Source organism: Perognathus longimembris, chromosome 12 (genome assembly GCF_023159225.1).
Source record: "Perognathus longimembris pacificus isolate PPM17 chromosome 12, ASM2315922v1, whole genome shotgun sequence".
In the NCBI taxonomy this organism is placed as follows: domain Eukaryota; kingdom Metazoa; phylum Chordata; class Mammalia; order Rodentia; family Heteromyidae; genus Perognathus; species Perognathus longimembris.
Genome location: NC_063172.1, coordinates 54,782,649 through 54,804,812, shown reverse-complemented (window position 1 = coordinate 54,804,812; position 22,164 = coordinate 54,782,649). Strand labels below are relative to the sequence as shown.

Below are 22,164 nucleotides of genomic sequence, written 5' to 3'. Positions count from 1 at the left end.
GAGAAGCTAATATGCAGTGGGAACCGGTGGCTCATACCTGTATGCTTAGCTACTCAGGAGGCTGACATCTGGGGGTCACAGTTCAAAACCAGCCCAGGCAGAAAAGTCCATGAAACTTATCTCCAATTAACCACCAAAGAACCGGAAGTGGAGCTGTGGCTCAAGTGGTAGAGCCAGCCTTGATCCAGAAAGCTCAGGGGCAGCACCCGGCCCTGAGTTCAAGCCCTAGGACAGCTCTCTGTCTCTCTGTGTCTCTGTCTCTGTCTCTGTCTCTCTCTCTCTCTCTCTCTCTCTCTCTCTCTCTCTCTCTCTCACACACACACACACACACACACACACCAACATGTTTAGCAAGCAATATTGAGGCAAGTATTTCAGCACTTCTCAGCTGTCTGTTTTCTGGGGACGCACAGGTCCGCGCAGGTGATGACACCATTATGAGCCCCAGTGGGACGTTCCAGAGGAACCCCAGCGAGGCTGGGAGGGGAGAGGCTCTGTGGTCCTCAGTTCAGAACCCTTGCATGGGGAGAGACCCCACCCCTCCAGCAGCTTGGCGCTCCCGATGGTCAGCACTCTGGGGAGAGCAGGGATCTTGGCACAAGAAGGTGGAGCCCGCCCCTTCGAAGCAGCCCGCGGCTTGGGGGACCCCGCGCCCCTAACTTCCCTGGGCCCCTGGGTGCGGCAGGTTCTGTGGCTCCCGATCCCCTCAGGTTATGCTGGAGGGAGACCGGCTGTGCGACATGACAGGGTCCCTCTACCCAGCCCCTAGGGACAAGGCCGCCCGCGCAGTGACCCTGGAGGCGGGAGGGGGCGTCGGTGGGGACCCGCGGCGGGGAGGGGGTTGGGGGAGAGTGCGCACATTTCCCCGTCCTGCGCTCGGGGACACGCCCTCATCCAGGGGGACCCCGCGTTCCCAGGCCCCGCCCTGCGTCCCCGCCCAGCGCCCCGGGACGCTAGTCCAGAGCGGCTGCAGCCCTCGGCCCTCGGAACGTCCACGAGGGCAGCTGGGCAGCGACGGTCGGGACCCCGCTCCTGCGCTGCGGACGCCCGGGTCCGGGTCCGCACCCTCGTGCCTGCTGCTCCCCGCTCCAAACACAAGGACATGCGGCCGGCTAAGCCGGGCGCCCCGCTGCCCGCTCTCCTGCTGCTGGCGCTGGCTCTGTCCCCGCACGGGAGTCAGGGACGGCCCCGGGGACGCAGGGCCCCGCGGGGCGCCGAGCCCAAGCCGCTCTTCTTCCTCCCCGCGGCGCCCCGCGCGGCTCCCGGCGGCGCTGCCCGCAGCGCAGGTAAGTCCTCCAGTTCCCAGCCCTTTGATTGCCTGAGCCCAGGCCGGGGCAGGTGGGGCGGGGTGGGGGGGGGGGAGAGGGGGATCAGCCTTGGAGCTGGGCCAGACCCTGGGCAGGCCCCCCGCCCCCCGAAGGAAGGAGTGCATTTATTAGTACACCTTGATTGAGAAATAGTAACATCCAGCAGGCCAGAACCCAACTTTGTCCCAGTCAGGAGTGGAGTGGGAAGCCTTGGAAATGAACTTACAGAGTGATGGAAAGACCTAGCGTCCATTCCCCTAACAGCGTGGTGGAGGACTATGCGCCTCTCAGCAGCACTTCACTTGTGTATCTTCCCAGGGCTGTTTTGGTTTGGTTTGTCGTTTTTGGTGCCAGTACTAGTGGCAATTGAACTCAGGGCCTGGGCACTTTTTCAAAGCTAGCCCTCTACCACTTAAGCCACAGCTCTATTTAGGCTTTTTTTGCTGGTTAATTGGAGATAAGAGTCTCAATCGTTCCTGCCCAGGCTGTCTTGGAGCCTTAATCCTCAACCCTCAGCCTTTGGAGTAGGGAGGATTACAGGTATAAGACACCACTGCCCAGGTATCCAGGTTTTGAGCATTTCTTAACTTGATTGCCATCAGAGATACCTGACCACAGGTAGGAAGGCCCTTTCCCTCTCTTTAAACAGAATGACTCTAGGGAATGAGCGACTGAAATGCCAGTTTCAGTTGGCTGCTGGGGCTGACAGCTTGCACCTTTCCAGGGCTAGAAGCACCAAATGGTGTTGCTGGTGGGCCCCAAGTCAGGTCTGGACACCCAGAATCCTGCTGCACAGATGCCTGCAAGGCATCTGAGAGGAAGAAGGAGGGAGGAAGAGTTGCCACTGTTAAAAGACCAGGAAACTCCCAAAGGCAGAGAAGAAGTCCTATGACTTAAGAAGAAAAGGACAAATCCCAGAGACAAGAGGCTTCCTGGGGTGGCTGGACTGTGGGTGGCAGGAAGGTGCTAGGCACTGGGAGGAAATCAGGTCGTGAACAAAGAGGAAAGAAGCTGATCAAAATGTGCAAGTCTGACAAACAAGCCAGGTGGAGCTATGGCAAGGGCTAGGAGCACGGGGCTAGGAGCACAGTCTTCAGGACTACTTGGTAGCCTGCACCCAGCTCTGTGTGAGGTCCAAGCCCAGGGGTACCTCAAGCTGCCCTGCAGCTTCCCCTGGTTGTCGGGCCATGAAGGCTAGAGTTTCTGTGCTCCTCCTTCACTTTTATTTGTTTATATTTTGTGCTGTTACTGGGGTTTGAACTCAGCACTTCATACTCTTGCTTTTTTTCAAAACTGGTGCTCTTCCACTTGAACCACACTTCTGCCTCAGCCTTTTGCTGGTTAATTGGAGGTAAGAGTCTCACAGATACTCTTACCCAGCCTGGCTTCGAGCTGAGATCCACAGATCTCAGCTTCCTCGGTAGCGAGGATAACAGGTGTAAACCACCAGTGTCCAGCTTCTACTTCACTTTGAAGAAAGTAAATAGGGATTTGTTTGTACCACTTCTCATTCATTCTCGTTCACTCCACAAACTTCCATTGATACCATCTTTACAAGTTAGTCAGCTTGCGGAGGGTTGAGGCCACTCAAGGCAGCCAGTCATATGCCTTCTCCATAGACTAATTCAGGGAAGACTAATTCAGGGAAAGGCAATGGGGAAGTCTTGGGAGGCAGCGCAGCAGGAAGCTTGGTGGATGGAAGACCTGGCTGGAGCCTTTCATTCCACCCATAGGTGAAGAGCTCTCGGGAAGGAGGATGGGTAGAGACTGTGACCACAGCAAGGAGATGCCATGACAGTGTCCCACTGATCACAAACTGTGAAATTATTGTTAACCCAAATATTCCTGCCAGAGGAGGCAGTGCCACTTTGGAATGTCCAAGGAGCAGGAGGGAAGTGTTGAATTACACAAACATTTAAGGTAACACATTGTTACTTTACCACACCTCCTGCTTCATTTAAGGTAACCAGAGAGAACATTTCCAAGTTAAAAGTGGTTTGCAGGCTGGGAATGGGGCCTAGTGGTAGAGTGCTTGTCTAGCATGCATGAAGCCCTGGGTTTGATTCCTCAGCACCACATAAACAGAAAAAGCCAGAAGTGGCTCTGTGGCTCAAGTGGTAGAGGCTAGCCTTGAGCAAAAAGAAGCCAGGGACAGTGCTCAGGCCCTGAGTTCAAGTCCCAGGCCTGGCAAAAAAAAGTGGTTTGTAATATATAAAGTTTAGAAAACAAGATAGCCTGGCTGTGAGTCACTCTTAGTATTGATTGCTTTCTAGCACCATTTGAGGCGATGCCCTCTTGAGATCCTATACTTTATTCACAAGGGAGAGAAGGACGGCTCATCCCATCTGAAGCCTTCTGTGAATGGAACATTTGATATGTATAAGGGACAAGTGGGGACATGATTATAGAGAAGATGAGGACTCATCTGTGATGTTCTCATGGGACACTAAGGGGGTGAGAGGGGCCATAGCTCTATCAGAAAGAAATATCTTCCTGGTCCTAGAAGCCAAGGATGGGCCTGGAATATTGCCCCCAGAATTCTGCAGTTCAGTGATCACTGTCACCCAAGCCTCAGGATGAGTTTTGGGTCTGACACTCTTGCTGCTCCCATCAGTAGAAACTCCAAGTAGACTCAGTTTCTCCTACTATTCCCTCACAAGTCCAGTCACTTCTGACACCAGATGGGTGTGGCTCTCCCTGCCCCCATCAAGCAAGTGATTCATTCTGCAGCAGACACCAGCTGCATGGCCTTGAATTCAATTCCGCTTGGCTACTGTGTAAGATCCAGTAATTCAGTTCCGTTCTGATACTGTGCAAGACTGCGTAAAATCCCATAGGCTGAGGGCTCCATTGCCCCTTCCCACTTCAAATGCCCATGAAAAGTCAGGTTAGCTGGGTGCCAGTGGCTCGTGCATGCAATCATAGTTACTCGAGAGGCTGAGGTCTGAGGATTAAAGTTCAAAGCCAGTTTGGGCAGAAAATTCCATGAGATTTTCCTGCCTGGGTTGGCTTCGAACTAGGATCTTCAGACTTCAGCCTCTTGAGTAGCCACGATTACAAGTAAGAATCACTGGTGCACTGATATTCTTAATTAGTTTGGGGAGCCAGACCCTCCCAAATCATAGATGTTCTGTGGCTTCTCTTGATTTTCCAGCATAATCTGAACTCTTCTTGAAAGCAGGACATCCATGTCCCTTTGTGACTGCCCAACTCCCTTTTCAGGGGCCACATTGAGGGCATCCCCAGAAGCCAGAGGCTTGTGTGTGTCCTCATAACCGACTAGGCTCTTGTAGGAAAGAGAAACTGTTTTCCTCTGCTCTTATACCCCACCAATCCACGCAGAAGACTTCCATGATCTTGAAGGTGTGGGGATATCTCTCCACCAGCCAGCAAGCAATGTGAGGCAGGGCCACCAGCTAGAACCTCCAGTTCTGACCTCCAGTTCTGAACCCGGGTCAGAGGCAGAGTCTGCAGGCTGAAAACCTTCCTGTCCTGAAGAATGCTTCCTCTTCACACTTAGCCACAAGTCCAGGCCTCTGAAATTTGGACTTAGCAATGAGAGTAAAGTCAAAGTAGTCAGGAACAAAGAAGAATAAATTTACTGGGGCAGACTAGGACTGCAAGATAGCATGGTGGTGGTATGGATTATCCATTCAAGCATCTTGCGCACTTCTGCCAAGGGTTGACATAATGGCAACTGCATTTACAGATTGAAACGGCAAGTGATGGAAACTACATCGCTGGTTAGTCAGATATTATGACTGGTGTGGCAGAAACGAAGCTGCCTTGGAAGAAAGGGACGGGCTGAGGCTAGAGTTTCGGTTGGTCAGAGGAGGCCATTGATAATAAGTTCAGCAGAGAGGTTAACAGTGTCTCGGGAAAGTATGGTTTAGTCTGTCCAAAGGTTTGGGGTGTGTGCGGGGGGGGGGGGGGCACTTCTGCAGCCCATAGCAAAGATTCAGCTGTGGACCTATCTGACATCTGATTGACCATGGCCTCTGGACTCCATTTTATGTGCTTGGATCCCATGCTATTCCACCTTTATTTTCTATCTTAACTACTAGCTATGGAGCCTGGTCTTTATGACCATCTTTTCAAGATTGTTTTATTTGCCAGAGCAATTCACAGAATTTAGGGAAACACTATGTTATCTTAGGGAAAACATTCATTTGTTTAGCATTAACTTTATGATTGATTTTATTAATGCTGTGGCTTGAACTCAGGGCCTCACCCTTGTTTGCCTGTTTCTCATAAGGAATATTGCAAAGAACATAGGTGAAGAGAGGGGTGGAGGGAGGGGCATGGAGCTTGCCTGCCCTCTCAGAGATAAGCTACTCTCTAGGAGCCTCTACGTGGACAGTGCTCAAGAAGCTTCCAGAAGCCTGTGCTTTGGGTTTTCATGGAGGCTTTAGTACAGAGACAGGATTGATTAAACAACCTTCCACTGGGGATGAACTGACCTCTGATACTTTCTCTCTCCTTAGCCTGGCCCTTTAATCTTGCCTTGCTGTTTGTGGTGATGAATACTCATCCTGAAGCTGCTAGGTCTCCATTAACTCCCTGGTCTACCAAAAGACAGGATGATTTGGGCAACTGGAAAGACTTAGGAGCTGAGTGTCTGGATGCACATAGAACAGAAGTAATTTTCTCAGCATCACAGTCCTCTTTCTTGAGACATCTCTGTGGTTATTTGCAAACATCCCACAGGAGTGGCAAAACTCTCAGAAGCCCCAGATATACTTGAATCCTGCTGGGAATTGCAAAATGATGGGGTTTTATTTGTGCAATTCAAATTCCTTCTACTATTTGTTTGTTATAGTTCTCTCTGCGCATTTAGTCATATTTGGCAACAAACAATTTCTTCCATCTAAATAAAGGAAATAATTTTTGCTTCTGGATATATCATATGGAAGAAGGCATATATTTTTGTTTTGTTTTGTATCAGATTTCGGCTATGTAGTTCAGTCTGATCCTCCTGCCTCAGCCTCCCACATTCTGGGATTATAGGCATGTGACACTACAGGGGATTTAGTGGGTTCTTTTCATGAGTATGTGTGATACTGGACCCAGCCCACAGCCTCACACATGTTGGGCAAGTGTAGTAGCACTGAGTCATATCTCCAGCCCCACGGAGTCTTTTAGTAAAATTTTATTTTTTATTGTATACATTCAAGATTTGAGACCTGATGCTTTACTATATACATCAATATAAGCTAAATATCACAACTGTTAGTTAAACATATTCATCACCTTCAATTTCAATACTTAACATTTTCTTTTCAGAGTTGCCTGAAGCTATTTGTTTTACTGGAAACTGGGAGCATGGGAAGAGGTCTAGCTGCAGAGGTTACACATGAGATTTTGCCATATGTATTTGGCAGGTTCTTTCTGTCCTTTTGTCTTGGTAGCTGGTGCTGCAAATCATAATCACTCACTGTAATTGAGTAACCAGAGCTCACTTATATGAATAAACTTCTGTCCATTCCTGGGGATTCTGGTAGTAACTGTTGCCTGCTTGCAGGAGCCATTTGTTTAGCTGCAAAGCAGAGAGCATCTGTATAGGAAGTTGACAGTGGTACCCAGTGTAGCTGCCCCTTTCTTCAATGGCATACTCTTAGAGCATCACTTTATAATTAGATATCCTAGGAAAACCAAGACTTAAAAAATTCCTCTGATAAGTTGGACACCATTTATATGTTGCTCACATTTATAATCCTACCTTTTCAAGAGGCTGAGATTGGAGGACTATGGTTTGAAGCCAGGCCAGGCAAGAACATCTGTGAAACTCTTATCTCCAATTAATCACTAAAAAGCCAGAGTGCTTTTGTGGCTCAAGTGGTAGATCACCAACCTGGAGTCAAAAAAGCTAAGCAAGAGCCCAGGGCCCTGATTTCAAGCTCCAATTATGGCATAGACACATACACAGAGACACAGACACACAGACACACACACAATATCTTCATGGCGTGAATTTTTTCTGATTTCTAAGGTCTTTGTTGCTGCATGGGAGGACAGACAAATGGGTGCAGGTGGTATTTCTCTCATGATTGACTGCAGGAAACACCAGAGCAGTAGGAAGTCCAGAACCTGTTTTATATTCAGAGCTCTCAGTTACCTACTATCAACTGAAGTCTGAAAATACAAAATGGAAAGTTCCAGAACTAAGCCATCAGTTTTAAAGTGTGTGTCATTCTGAGCATTATGAATAAACTTCCTGCTGATGGAGCTGTCCTGTCCAGGGTGTCAATCATCTATTTGTCAGAGCTTCTGTGTTGTGTTTGCTACCTGCCAGTTAATCAGCCAGGGTCCGTGAGATGGCCCGCAGTTGTGTGCTGCGGTGGTGTAGTGCTTGACTTTAATCAGCTCTCACTTTCCTTCATCATGACCTAGCTCTATTTGTCCATTAGTTATTGTTCTTACTCTTCTAGGTGCCTAAATTAAAACATAAATGTTATCATGAGTATATATGATTGGAAAACTCAGCACACAAAACCTGAGTAGTGTGTGTGGTTTGAACACATCTCCCTTGGAGGGAGCTTAATGGGTTCCAAGTTTAGAGATTTGTTGCAACTTTAATTTTAAATCTGTCAATATGAACTACCAGAAAATCAAAGATTATAACATTTATCTTATTTGAAAGTTTAGTCCTTTGCATGTTAAAGTAAAATCTATTAATATATTATTTAGTTGGTGTCTTTTTTTTTATTAGATTATCTCAGTAATGAAGTTTTCTCCCCTTGAGCATGGGGAGTATTTATCCTCATAATGGAACTCATTTGTTTGATGTTATATTATTATGTGTGTTTAGATGTAAGTACCTTTAAGTGTGGGCCTGAGTATTATTACTCCATTTTTAATATTCTACATCCTACTAGTCACTGCATAAAGTCAATATTTAAGAAATATGTTTTCTAATTTATTGTTATTGTAGAGTTGGTGGAAATAAATTTATATGACTTGAATTTAAAATTTTTTAACTTATTACAAAGATGATGCACTGAGTGGTTATAGTTATATAAGTCAGGTAATAAGTACATTTCTTTTTGAACAATGTCACCCCTTCCTTCTCTCTCCCCCATATTTTTTTCCTCCCATCCCCACCCACAATTGTACCATTCATTTTCAGTGGAATGTCTGGTGAGTGTCACTGCTGCATTTGTTAACCCTCCATTTCTGTGACCATCCCTTTACTCCCAAAGATAGATAAACGCACAAACAAAATAAAAAGAAAACAAAAACGACAACAAAAAATACCTCTTGTTTCCATTTCCTGGAGTTCATTTTGATAAATATTATTTAATTGATCAGAGGCACATAGGAATTGAGCCTTTGTGTTCTTCTCCCGAGAGTATCCTCCTCTGGTCTCACTGCAAGGAGTGCTATTTTGAAAAGAAACTTTGAGACGATTTAAGAAATTTTAACTTTGGAAGTTAAAGAGCTTGAATTTTTATTTGTCCCCAAGGCTAAACCATAATAATATTGTTTGTAACATTTTAAGTACAAAGAAGTGTAAGCTAATTTCTTAACCTTTAGTTTGTTTAGATGGTACAGCATTTGCAGCTCTTAATACTTTCCTGAGCCTGGTTCTTTTTTATTTTCTTCTGATATTGGTTATTGAACTCAGAACCTGGGCACTGTCTCTTTGCTTTTTTACTCAAGACCAGAGTCCTACCACTTGAGCTACAGCTCCACAGCTGGCTTTTTGCTGGTTAATTGGAGATAAGAGTCTCTATGGGCTTTCCTTCTCCATCTGGCTTTGAACCTTGATCCTCAGATCTGATCCTCCTGAGTAGGTAGGATTACAGATGTGAGCCACCAGCACCCAGCTGAGGCTTCTAGGACAAATGCACATTCAGGTAGTTGTTGGACTTGACTCTAGGTATGACAGCTCTGTGAATGCAGTGCATGAGTCTGCTTCCCAGCAAGCACTTTGGCATTTCTCATGTACTTCCAGTTTTTGGAACCATCTGTCTTGTTGTTGGGTAACATGAGGAGGAGACAGTATATCAGGATCTTCTGGAAACTTTCTTCCAGACCGTGACCACCAATCCAGCTGGAATGAGCACAACCTGCCCTCACTAGATCTGTGTATTCCAATGTGTTTTGAAAGATGTCTATGGAGCAGCTTCCTTGTCCCACCAGCTTCATAAACATGACCATTAAGTCCCTTCTTATAGCACTAGGAAGCCTTGCAGAAAAAAGGGGCCTGTGGAAACCAGCCGTATCTGAGTTCTTCCCTTTTTCTGTAATTTGGCATTTATTCAACTCTCGTAGGACACTAGCTTTTTCAGGGACCCATTGGGGAGATTTGTTTCAGTCCCTTCTGGTGGTCAACCTCCCTCCACACCTAGGAGACACAGCATGGGGAAGACAAGGCTGGCTGGAATCCAGTATGAAAGAGTGGTAGAAGGAGGAGAAAGAGACAAAGAGGTGTGGGGAAGGCTGACTGCTAAGGTGCCACGAGGACAGATGACACACAGGTTACTGAGAGGAAAGGCACACTGTCATTCAATGCACAAGTAAATGTCAAGGCTGAGGTGTGGGTCAGTGGTAGAGGACTTACCCAGTATATATGAGGCCCTGGATTTCATCTCCAGCAACACACGCACACATTGACATGCAGTCACTGAGGCATACATTTAGTAAGATTGAAGATTACTCATTAAGTAACTTTTAAAAGGTTTTTTTTTTAAAAGCTACTAACCTAAAATTGAAGTGTTCTTTGTGGATAGTGCACCAATTTGGAGCACTTTAAACATCTGTTAATGTGTGTGTGTGTGTGTGTGTGTGTGTGTGCATGCATGCTCTGTTCCTGGAGCTTGAACTCAGGGCATTGTTGCTGTCTTCGAGCTTTTGTGCTTAAGGCTAGACCCCGTTTTAGCTTTTTTTTTTTTTTTTTTTTTTTTTTTGGTGGTTAATTGGAGATAAGATCTCACAGGCTTTCCTGCCTGGGCTGGCTTTGAACCATACACTCAGACCTCAGCTTCCTGAGCAGTTAGCAGTTAGTATTACAGGCTAGAGTCACTGGTATATGGCTGTCTGTTAATTTTTTTTTAATTTAATATATATGATCATTCAGCTTTGCTTGAATTCTACAGAATCTGCTATTTCAGTTCACTTTAAGACTCTTTATGCCTATTTCACATGGTGTAGACTCTATTATCTTGTGGACCGAAGATAAAAACATGTAGGCAACTTAAAGACAATATTGTCAACGTTACCACATAGTAATTACTTGTAATAGGACAGTAGAATAAAAAGAATTGAAAATTTAAGCTCAAGCTACCTGAAGGTTTAGGGAAGAGTTTATCAGTAGTATCAAATTGGCTTCAATCATTTCTGCAACATATCTCTCTAAAGACACAAAATGTGGGTTCTGCTAGACATGGTAGTGCATACCTGTAATCACAGCACACAGGAGACAAGCAGGAGGATCAGCAATGCAGAAATATTTAGTGAGACTATTTACTGAGACTGTCTCAAAATGGAAAAAAAAGGAAGGACAAAAGGAAGGAAAGAAAGGAGGGAAAGAGGGAGGGAGGAAAAAAGGAAGAAAGAAAGGAAGGAAAGAAAGAAGGATGACAGAATGAACAAAAGAAAGAGAAGGAAGGAACGGAGGGATGGGGAAGGAAAGCAGGGATAATGAAGAAACAATGAAAGAACACAAGAATGAACAGGAAGGAAGGAGGGAAGGGAAGAGAAGGGAAAGAGGAGAAAGGGAGGGAGTATAAATCATGCATTTGTGGAGGTGTGGACCCAGCACAGGGTACTTCTCTGTCTCTTAGAGTCAGTAAATTATATAGGTCAAAAGTTATCATCAGGGGCTGGGAAAATGACCTAATGGTAGAGTGCTTGCCTCACATACATGAAGCCCTAGGTTCGATTCCTCAGCACCACATATATAGAAAAGGCCAGAAGTGGCGCTGTGGCTCAAGTGGTAGAATGCTATCCTTGAGCAGAAAGAAGCCAGGGACAGTGCTCAGGACTTGAGTTCAAACCCCAGGACTGGCAAAAAACCAAAATGGTTATCATCGTAAAGTATTAAAACATTACTGAAAATCTCTTACTGTTTGAAACAATTTATTCCTCTTTGTAAGCCATATAGTCAATTAGCTTAATACTTTTACACAAGATTATAAAGGTGGATAAAAGCTTTCTTGTCACCTTTACTCTTGTATTTCTGTAAGAGAATATAAAACAAGATATAAAATAAGATTAAGTTAATATTCTTTCCCAGCATCTGCCACCGCCATGTTTTATAATATACCTGGGTTTGTTTTAAGCAAGAGGAGACATACAGGTGAGGAAATGGTTGCCATGAGACAACATGAAGAGACAAAAAGAGAGGCCCTAGGCCAGGCAGGAAGCAGAGGGAAAGAAGGAAAATGTGGATAGGAGCATGTCCCAGAAAGGCTCCAAGATGTCAAAGCATCACAAAATGGAGAAAATAAAACATCGTGATTACTAACCCACAAAACAAAATCTGACCTCCTCCATCCACGTCACTGTGTCCTGCTGCAGCCTCAGATCTGCTCCTGCCTATGGCAGGGCCTGGACCCTGTCTGATTGTGGTGGCAGCGAGAAGTTTTTATCTTCCTTGGCCTCCAGGAAGCCTGGAGGCTGGCCACCCTTTCTTGGCCCTTCCCTGAGTCCTCAGCTTCCGTTGCCTCCTTCTCTGACTTGTCCTTCCTCACCTCCGCCTTGGCACCTAGGGACTCGTTCCTAGTCACGAATGTTTCACAATTTTCAAGCTTGAACATTTGCACTATTGCTGTTGTGAAACTAATCCTAACTGTATCTCCTTCCTTTTCTTCCTCCACTAGTTTTGTTTTTCTCCAGAACTGTGGTTTGAACTCAGGACTTTGTACTTGTTAGATACAGGTGCTTCACTGCTGAGCCCCTCCTCTAGTCCTTTTTGGCACGGGTTATTTTGAGGTAGGGCCATGCTTCCTGCCTGGATATGTACCTGGACCACAATCTTCTCCTATTTTAGGCTTCCCATGGTAGCTAGAATGACAACTTCTTTTTTTCTGAAATGGAATCTCACAGACATTTCTGACCCAGTTGGCCCAGAATCATGAGCCTCCTAATCTCAGCCACCCAAGTAGATAGAATTACAGGCATGAGCCACTGGCGCCTGTCTCCACCGTGTGTTTTAAATTCACATAAATTTAAATTCACATATTTGCTGAGTATCTCCACTCGAAGAATCTCAGGCTCAACATGAGATTCTCTTTCCCCACATGAACCTGTACTCTTACATTCAATCTTGCTCTTTGTCTTTTATTTCTGGCTTCAGTAGACAGTTTTTTGCTTTTTGGACACTGTGCTAGGTAGTCTGAATTTACTGGTTCAACAGTTCTGTAGGGTCTTCTGGTGGTTGGGTTTATTAGAATTTTATGGTATTTTATTATATTGGACTTGGAAAAGACTTGGGAGATCACTCAGTTTGTCTACCTCAGTTACTAGGAGAAACCCAAGGCATCATTGAAGTTGCTTGGCTTGGCTTGAATAGAAATTTTATTTTATTTTATTTTTTTCCCAATTATTTTTTTTATTTTCAGACTGATGTTCAGAGAGATTACAGTTTCATATGTTAGGCATTGGATACATTTATTGAATAGAAATTTTATTCAGATAGAAAAGTGCAAATATAACAGGCCTTAGGCGAGGACACTGCCCACCTGGGTAAAAGTGTCACTGTTGGGTATAGTATTTCACGAGTAGGTCTGAGTATTTGAAATTGGATCATTTAAAAGTAGTTTCTGTGGGCTTTCTTTTTTTTTTTTTTTTTTTTCTTTTGGCCAGTCCTGGGCCTTGGACTCAGGGCCTGAGCACTGTCCCTGGCTTCTTCCCGCTCAAGGCTAGCACTCTGCCACTTGAGCCACAGCGCCGCTTCTGGCCGTTTTCTGTGTATGTGGTGCTGGGGAATCGAACCTAGGGCCTCGTGTATCCGAGGCAGGCACTCTTGCCACTAGGCTATATCCCCAGCCCCCCTGTGGTCTTTCTAATACCTGACATGTTACAGATACTACCCACTGTAAAAACACATTCTACAGCCAAGGCCAAGTGTGGGATCAACTCCTGTAATCACAGCTAATCTAGGAGGTGGAGGTAAGGAAGATTATAGGAGGCAAGTATGGAAAAAAGTGAAGCCTATCTGAAAAGAAGCTGAAGCAAAAAGGGTTGAGGGCATAACTCAACCCTTACTTACAGAGCCTGAGTTTAAACCCCTTTACCAACAAGCAAATTATACATGTATATGATATTTCTATGTATATCCCCACACACATATACACACACGTTTACAGCTACAGAGAAGATTTAAAAAGAACACAATCAATGTGTTATAAATCAGGTCTTTCACTAGTGCCATATTCTTCCTTACTCTGTGAACTGCGAGAGCCTAGAAACAGCCACATTTCAGTGGGAAGAAACACCCCTTATCAATTGAAAAAAAAAGCAGGGCTGCTTGGAAAAATCCCTGATACAATGGCCAGGACTGCAAATAACACATTAGACTTGGGACATCTGGTATAAATATAAAGTGAAAAAGAAATAAACATACAAAATAATATCCAAACTTTTACGGTGCATTATAGGGAGACAAGAACCAACTAAAAGAGTTCCTGATGGCCAAAACTGGAATAATTTGAGCAAAAAAAATGGCATTTTACCTGAGTGGTCTTCATCCCACAAGCCCATAACTTCGGTCTAACCATGTGCAAGGTATTAGATAAATCTCAAATGAGAGACATTCTACCAAATACTTGGCCTGAAAATTTGAGAAACATACAGCCTTAAGAAGCCTTAAGCAACTAATACTAATGCTGATAGTAAGAGAAATTGGGTAGTGGTACATCTCTCTCGGCCTGTCTCTGTCTCTCAGTACTGAGGATTGAACCTAGGGTTTCCACTTGCTGGGCCACTAGGCATGCCTTCTACCTCTTGAGCCAGGATCTCAGTCCGAAAAATGTGTCACTCAAATCCTATTGAGATAATTAAAACATTGTTTTCAATAGTAGTATTTGCAGATCTATGTTTTAAAGCTATTTGTGATGAAAAAAAGAATTATTTAAATAAGTTGTAATTCATTTTTCAAAGCTATCTAGAAAACCAATAACTGAAACACTGCTACTGAAACAATTTGACCCAATGTAAGTGACTGGAATGAGTGGTGCTTCAACACATCTTCTATCTGGGGAAGTTTTTCCATTGGAATGCTTCTTGTCCAATACAGATCCAATATTGGCCAATATGTATCCAATATTGGCCAGCTTGACCAGCTGGCTTCCAGGGGTTTGTGATAGAATCTCACACTATAAAATGTTTACCTATGTAAGAATTGCCCACTTAGTACCATTTGTAAATGAACCATTTTCTATTATCTTGGTTAAAATAAAAATAACATAGAACAAATAATTGTGAAAGTAGATAACTTTTATATGGCAAAATAAAAATATCCCATTTATTTTAGGAGACTTTGAACTGAATTGTGTTCTGCTAATAAAGATACATTCTTGCTCCACCCTCAGGGCCTCAGAAGATGACCTTATTAGGAAATAGGAGATTCTATTGCAGATGAATGTAATTTGGCTAAAATGAGGTCAGCGTGTAATAGTGAGGGCTCTTAGTTCAATATGAATGGAATCCTTCGAAGAAGACAGCCAGTTGAACATCAGAGATACAAGAGACTGCCATGTGATGACAAAAGCTGACCCTAGAATGATGCCAAAGAGGCTGGAATGACAGAGGAGGAGCCTCCCTGGAGCTGCACACACAGAATGCCCTGCTCACATCCCACTGTCCAGAATGCTTCAGCCTCCAAAATGATGAGACAATGCCTTTCTGTTGATACAAGGCATCCTGTTGGTGGAATTTTGTCATGGCAGCCCAAGGAGAGAAACATAACAATGTTTCCTTGGTATCCATGGGGGACTGATTCTAGAACCCTCTGCGAATACCAAACTGAACAGATGCTCAAGTCCTCCATATGAAATGGTGTAGGATTTGCTTATAACCTATATATAACCTCCGATCTACTTTAAATTACCTCTGGATTATTTATAAAACTGACTACATTGTAAGTGTAACTATGGAGAGCCGACTACATATTGTCATTTCTTAAGATTAAACACATCTGCACTTTTTTTTTGCACATAAAGTTTGAGCAAGTGATTACAACTACTCAATTCTGCCTCTATAGCTGAAAAGTAACCATGAAGAAAATCTGTGTCTTATCTTCAATTAACCACCAAAAAGCCAGAAGTGGAGCTGTATCTCTCTCTCTCTAATATCTCTCTCTCTCTCCCTCCCTCCCTATCTGTTTATCTATGTAAGAATAGCTATGTATCCTGGGTCTGGGATTCAAATCTAAGAAGCTCCTAAAAAAACTCTGGTAACTGTTGATCAGTATAACAAAGTTCAAGTAGCAAAAATTTGGAAGATAGGGAACAACCAGTGTGTTGTGTCATATCTTATTATCTAGTGCGTAGTTTGCAGCCTACATAGCATTAAACTATTTTGTATTGTAACATAAAGGTGTTCACTGTTACATGGGAAGGGTGCTTGGGCCTCTGCACTCTGGCCTTGACCCTCCCCATCCTGTCCTGAGCTCAGTTGGGGATGCTACCTCTCGAGGGGGGAGGGGGCCTTAACCTGCTTCCTTAGCTGACAGAGCCCAGTCACCACTACTTCATCTCCCTGAACTCATTTCTGTCGATGCAGAGGCTCAGATTCACTTATGGAAATATGATAAATGTTCGCTTTCCTGGTGTGTTTATATAGTGTTTGACACCTACACGAGTCAGTCTGTAGTTAAAAAAAAAAACAAAAAAAAAAAACCTTTGTAGGTATAAATGAAAGCCAAGTATTTTATTTAAGGTTAAGTTTTCTCTTCTCATGAGTTGCATCTGCTCTTGATTACATTTTATAGATTGCTTTTTTATTTTTGGATGGCCTATTTTTAGAGAATACCAGTTAAAGTCTGAGAGGGAGCTTGATTTTTAAATTTTATTTTACTTAAAGCTCAAAGCCTTTGAAGTGGGAGAGTCTAGTGCCCTGAAGTGCATTTCAATTTACTTGCTCTGGCTGCTGCTGGGGAAAAAGGATTAAAAGGCAGAGAAGACTGGTAAGGAGTGGGTTGTCAAGTACAAGCACAGAAGTAGGAGGGCTTGGAGGAACCTGGGTTAGGTGCGTAAGTTCAAGGCTCTGAGATAAATGTTTGGAAATAGAATAATGCCAAGTGAACTCATGGGTTGGGGGGAATGCTGAGAAATGATTGGGGACCTAAGTGAAGAGGCAGGAGTGACTGTGGTTAGTTATGTGCTATTTATGACAGGTGGGTGACCTGGAGAGGTCTTGGGGAGCCATGAAATCAGACACTCACTTGTGATTGTGCATTGCCGAGAGGATTGTAGGCGCTCCAGTAGAAACAAGCAGCAAGTTCTGTTGGTGCTTTGGGCCCCAGGGATTAAGCAGGGATGGAGGCAGGTATTTGGCTTAGCTACATAAACTGTCATTATGCCATTAGTTTAATGTTTGTAATTATAGCCTATTAAGGACAAATTTCAATGGTGAAAATGTATCTGAAAATGTAAAATCTTTTTTAATCTTCTTTACAGAAATACTACCAAGAGATCTGAACCTAAAAGACAAATTCATAAAGCATTTCACAGGTAAGCATATGATATGTCAATGATTGAGTTAATTAAGAAGACTGTATTTCAGAATAAGAAGTGAGATATTGGAGAGGGGAAGATAAATGTATAGGAGAGTCTCACTGTTCAGCTGGGGAATTAGACAAATGCTATTAAGTAGTAGGAGTTGTAAATTAAGCCAGAGCTTGATAGAAGAATAAGTAAAAGTTTAGGGATACGCAGAAGTGAATGACTTGGGGAAGAGCCAGCAGGGAAGAGCTGCAGATGACATGATATTTAAGTTCACTTTAAAGGGTGAATAAGGTTTCTCGGGATGAGAGGGGCACTCTGGTTAGGAAGAATCCACATGGAAGGTATGAAGACTCATGGTATGGTTTGAGGAAAGATACACAGATCGTGTAAATGTATTGTGAGTGAATTTTGAGAGAGATATGTTTTGCCATGGAGCAGATAGAAGGCTGGACCGGCAGGTTGGCAATCATTTGTGAACACTCTTAAATGGAATGCTGAGATGTTTAGACTGTGTTCTCAGCCAGTGAGGGCATCAGAAGTTGTCTCCAGAGGGGAGAGATAGGTTTTACATAGGCCATGCCTTAAGTTCTGATGAAACACTCTCTCATGATACTGCTCTTTGTATCAGCTTGAATAGTTTCACTTTATTAAGTATTTAACTTTTTTTATACCAGTACTGGGATTTGAATATAGAGTCTCATTTTCTTCTTTGGCTTTTTTATGCTCAAGTCTGGTACTCTACTATTTGAGCCATATCTCCATTTTCATCTTTTTTACTGGTTAATTGGAGATAAGGGTATCTCAAATTTGTCTACCTGGGCTGTTTTTGAATCTCGATTCTCAGAACTCAGCCTCCTAAGTAACTAGGATTACAGATTTGAGCCACCAGCTTCTGGTCTGAATCATTTTAAGCCACCATGTGCCTCAAATCCTATCATTACAAACATCTTATCGCTCATATTAACTCTTGTGATCATCTCTCTGTTCATAATAATCTTTTTTTTTTGACCAGTCCTGGGCCTTGAACTCAGGGCCTGAGCACTGTCCCTGGTTTCTTTTTGCTCAAGACTAGCACTCTACCACTTGAGCCACAGCACCACTTCTGGCTGTTTTCTATATATGTGGTGCTGAGGAATCGAACCCAGGGTTTCATGTATATGAGGCAAGCACTCTTGTCACTAGGCCATATTATTCTCAGAATAACCTTGACTGCACATGCTGAACTTAGTGCCTGGACACTGTCCATGAGATTTTGTGTGCAGTGATACCCCAAGCTCCACAACTTGAGCTACTACTCCACTTCTGCCTTTTTGGTGACAAGTCTTAAGGACTTTCCTGCCCTGGCTGGCTTTGGAAAATGGTCTTCAGATTGGCCCTTCCTGAGTAGTTAGGATTACAGGCATGAACCGCCACACCAGTCCCAGGCTGGACTACCTTTTATCATTTCACATCTCAGAACTATAATGTGGGAAATATGTGGTTTCTTTTATTTTTTTCCACTTAATCAAATCCAAGGGCCATATTTATTAACTGAAATCTACAGCATGGAGAAGGAAGAGGATGCTAGGCACTAGTGACACAATGGAGGACTTTCCTATCTTTTCCATGACCTTAAAAAATGTATACTCCAAGACAGGTGCTGGTGGTCCTAGCTACTCAGGCTGGGATCTGAGGGTCATGGTTTGAAGCCAGCCCAGAGAGGAAAGTCCATGAGACTTACCTCCAATCAACCACAAAAAACTGGAAGTGGAGCTTTGGCTCAAGTTGCAGAGCATTAGCCTTGAGCACAAAAACTCAGAGACAGGACCCAGGCCCAGAGTTCAAGCCCCAGGAATAGCAAAAATAAATAAATAGAATCCAGATAGAAGGAGGAAAGTTTTGCCTATTTCTTTGACACATTTGAGTCACACATCACTCTAAATGAAATAAATTGTTTTGTATATAAGCATTGCTTCCCATGAACTGAAAACCAGGAACAGAAAGTAAAGCCCAATGATCTATAGTTTTTATTCTTTATGTCTCCCCCCCGCCACCCCAGTCTGGGGCATGCCCCTTCCAGTTAGTCTAAAAGAGTTCTACTGGAAATGAAGGTTCCATGATGTGAGAGGTTGAGAATGTGGAGTGAATTTAGGTTGTTTTTCATAGCTCAGAACCTCCCACAGAGTCAGGGTGAGGGAAGAACTCACGGACAAGTTCTTTTAAGGGCAGGAAGAATGTAAACTACAGTTATATTATCTCCATCCATAAAGTGCTGGTAATTTGTTTGGAAAACATGCCTGTGTTTATAATAAGCATTTTTCCCTTTCCCCTAGGGCCAGTCACATTTTCAGCTGAATGTAGTAAACACTTCCATCGTCTTTACCACAACACCAGAGACTGCTCAACGCCTGCCTGTAAGTCAGCTGGGCAGCTTTTAGAAAAATCCTTACCCAACAATAAAACTTCAACTCTCTTGGGGTGGGATGTAATAGACTAAACACCTCATTAGATGTTATTTCTAACACTGACAAGTACTTAAGGTTTTTGTGCACTGTTGAAGTCATAAGGAATGAGATTCCGTTTTGGTTGGGAATATACCCAAATCCTAAAATAGCTGGATTTCCTCAAAGATCAAGATGTCAGTATTGAAACCTTTTATCATTATTCAAATTCCTTGACATAAATAAAGCATGCTCTCTCATAGAAGTGGGAAAAAATAAGGTGACTACTATTGGTTCTAAGTCAATATTTTCTCTTGTTTTTTAAAAAATATTTTATTTAAATTTTTATTTTCTTGTGCCAGTCCTAGGACTTACTTAGGACCTAGGTGCTGTCCCTGAAGTTTGTTTTTTTTCCACACAAGGCTAGATCTTTACCACTTGAACCCACAGCTTCAGCTTAGGATTTTTGGTGGTTAATTGGAAATAAAAGCCTCACAGATTTGTCTGTCCAGGCTGACTTCAAACCACAATTCTCACAACTCAGCTTCCTGAGTAACTAGGATTAGAGGTATGAGCTTCCAACACTTGGCTAAATTAATTTTTTGAATTATTTTGTTATTTTTAAGTAGTTGTACAAAGGAGTTGCCATACAACAAATTGGCTTGGTGTAAAATGCATCTTGATCAATGTCACCTATTTCATAATTTTCCCCCATCCCTCCAACCAAAACTCTCCCCCTCAATTTTCCTAGTTTCATAGGATATATACATATGTATATATGCATATTGATTACTATAATTGCATGCGCCTCACCTTCCTAAGATACTTCAAGTAAGTATTTTGTATAATGAGTGCAGGATATTCTTGAATAGTTGTGGCACATACAAACATATGTACATGCATACATACATATATTACTGTAATATATTTTTTGGATCTTTAAGTTACTGAAGTCAATAATAATTCCCAATATAATGCTGAAGAATTATCACTTAAAATGCCCCAATTCTGGTTACATGTGGTAACTTAGTTGACTGTTTTTAAATTACTTTGTAAGCCTAAACTTTTCTTTCAAAAGAAATACAATTTTAACATTTATTACCTAGGTTGTTCATCTTGAGAAATATTTAATTTTACTCATAATATCACATTTGTTACTTTTTTCCCCCCCTCAAAACAACTTGCAGAAAATGGAGATGTGACTCAAGTAGTAGAACAGTAACTTTGAGAAAAAGCCAAGGAAGATTTCAAGGCCCAAGATTTCAAGGCTCTAGTACACACACACACACACACACACACACACACACACACACACACACACACACACACACACAGAGTAACTGGCATTTAACAACTAGGGAAAATAAAGCATATTATATTTCAAACAACATCACTCAGGATTAGCACACTGTGGTGGAGTACATGCATTCTTTAGAACCAAATTCTTTATTCACTATAAGCAACATTTTGAAGCTATTTTCTTATCCCTAAAGTGAGGGCAACAGAGTCACATTTGACAATGTTATACTGGGAATTATTGAGCTAGTCCATGGTAAGCAATGAATATATTAGGTGTTTATTAACTTGCAGATGTTAGTATATGAATTAGTGACAATAATTAATGTTATCTCCTCCACATTTATAATAATTATTAAATTTGTCTTTAAATGATTTTCCTAGATTACAAAAGATGTGCTAGATTGCTAACAAGATTAGCATTGAGTCCACTATGCTCACAGACCTAAAAAACCGACCCTGTGAGTATACATTCATTTATTTTTCTTATCCTGTTTAATAGTTTGACCTCCTCCTCCTCCTGTTCCTCCTCCTCCTCCTCCTCCTCCTCCTCCTCCTGTTCCTCCTCCTCCTCCTCCTCCTCCTCCTCCTGTTCCTCCTCCTCCTCCTCCTCCTGTTCCTCCTCTTCCTGTTCCTCCTCTTCCACTTCCTCCTCCTCCTCCTCCTCCTCCTCCTCCTCCTCCTCCTGTTCCTCCTCCTCCTCCTCCTCCTGTTCCTCCTCCTCCTCCTCCTCCTGTTCCTCCTCTTCCTGTTCCTCCTCTTCCACTTCCTCCTCCTCATCTATTTTGCTGGTGCTAGAGACAGGTCCCAGGTCCTCCTCCTCCTCCTCCTCCTCCTCCTCCTCCTCCTCCTCCTCCTCCTCCTCCTCCTGTTCCTCCTCCTCCTCCTCCTCCTGTTCCTCCTCTTCCTGTTCCTCCTCTTCCACTTCCTCCTCCTCATCTATTTTGCTGGTGCTAGAGACAGGTCCCAGGTCCTCCTCCTCCTCCTCCTCCTCCTCCTCCTCCTCCTCCTCCTCCTCCTCCTCCTCCTCCTCCTCCTCCTCCTCCTCCTCCTCCTGTTCCTCCTCCTCCTCCTCCTGTTCCTCCTCCTCCTCCTCCTCCTGTTCCTCCTCTTCCTGTTCCTCCTCTTCCACTTCCTCCTCCTCCTCCTCCTCCTCCTCCTCCTGTTCCTCCTCCTCCTCCTCCTCCTGTTCCTCCTCTTCCTGTTCCTCCTCTTCCACTTCCTCCTCCTCCTCCTCCTCCTCCTCCTCCTCCTCCTCCTCCTGTTCCTCCTCCTCCTCCTCCTCCTCCTGTTCCTCCTCTTCCTGTTCCTCCTCTTCCACTTCCTCCTCCTCATCTATTTTGCTGGTGCTAGAGACAGGTCCCAGGTCGTCGTCGTCGTCGTCGTCGTCGTCGTCGTCGTCGTCGTCGTCCTCCTCCTCCTCCTCCTCCTCCTCCTCCTCCTCCTCCTCCTCCTGTTCCTCCTCCTCCT

At 43.7% G+C, this 22,164-nt stretch overlaps 1 protein-coding gene across 1 annotated transcript; it reads left to right on the top strand.

Moving 5' to 3' along the window:
• The first annotated feature begins 1,102 nt into the window (after positions 1–1,102).
• Positions 1,103–21,143, top strand: Alkal1 (ALK and LTK ligand 1). Its single transcript, XM_048359176.1, has 4 exons — positions 1,103–1,286; positions 16,931–16,984; positions 19,291–19,371; positions 21,079–21,143. Exons 1-4 carry the CDS (start codon positions 1,103–1,105, stop codon positions 21,141–21,143), a joined length of 384 nt encoding a protein of 127 aa, XP_048215133.1.
• The last annotated feature ends 1,021 nt before the right edge of the window (positions 21,144–22,164 follow it).

Bases quoted from the DNA above. Each gene is read 5' to 3' on its own strand.
- Alkal1 (XM_048359176.1), top strand. From the start codon at position 1,103: ATGCGGCCGGCTAAGCCGGGCGCCCCGCTGCCCGCTCTCCTGCTGCTG. The intron at 16,985-19,290 runs GTAAGCATATGA...CCTTTCCCCTAG, and splicing joins ATTCATAAAGCATTTCACAG to GGCCAGTCACATTTTCAGCT. The intron at 19,372-21,078 runs GTAAGTCAGCTG...TGATTTTCCTAG, and splicing joins AGACTGCTCAACGCCTGCCT to ATTACAAAAGATGTGCTAGA.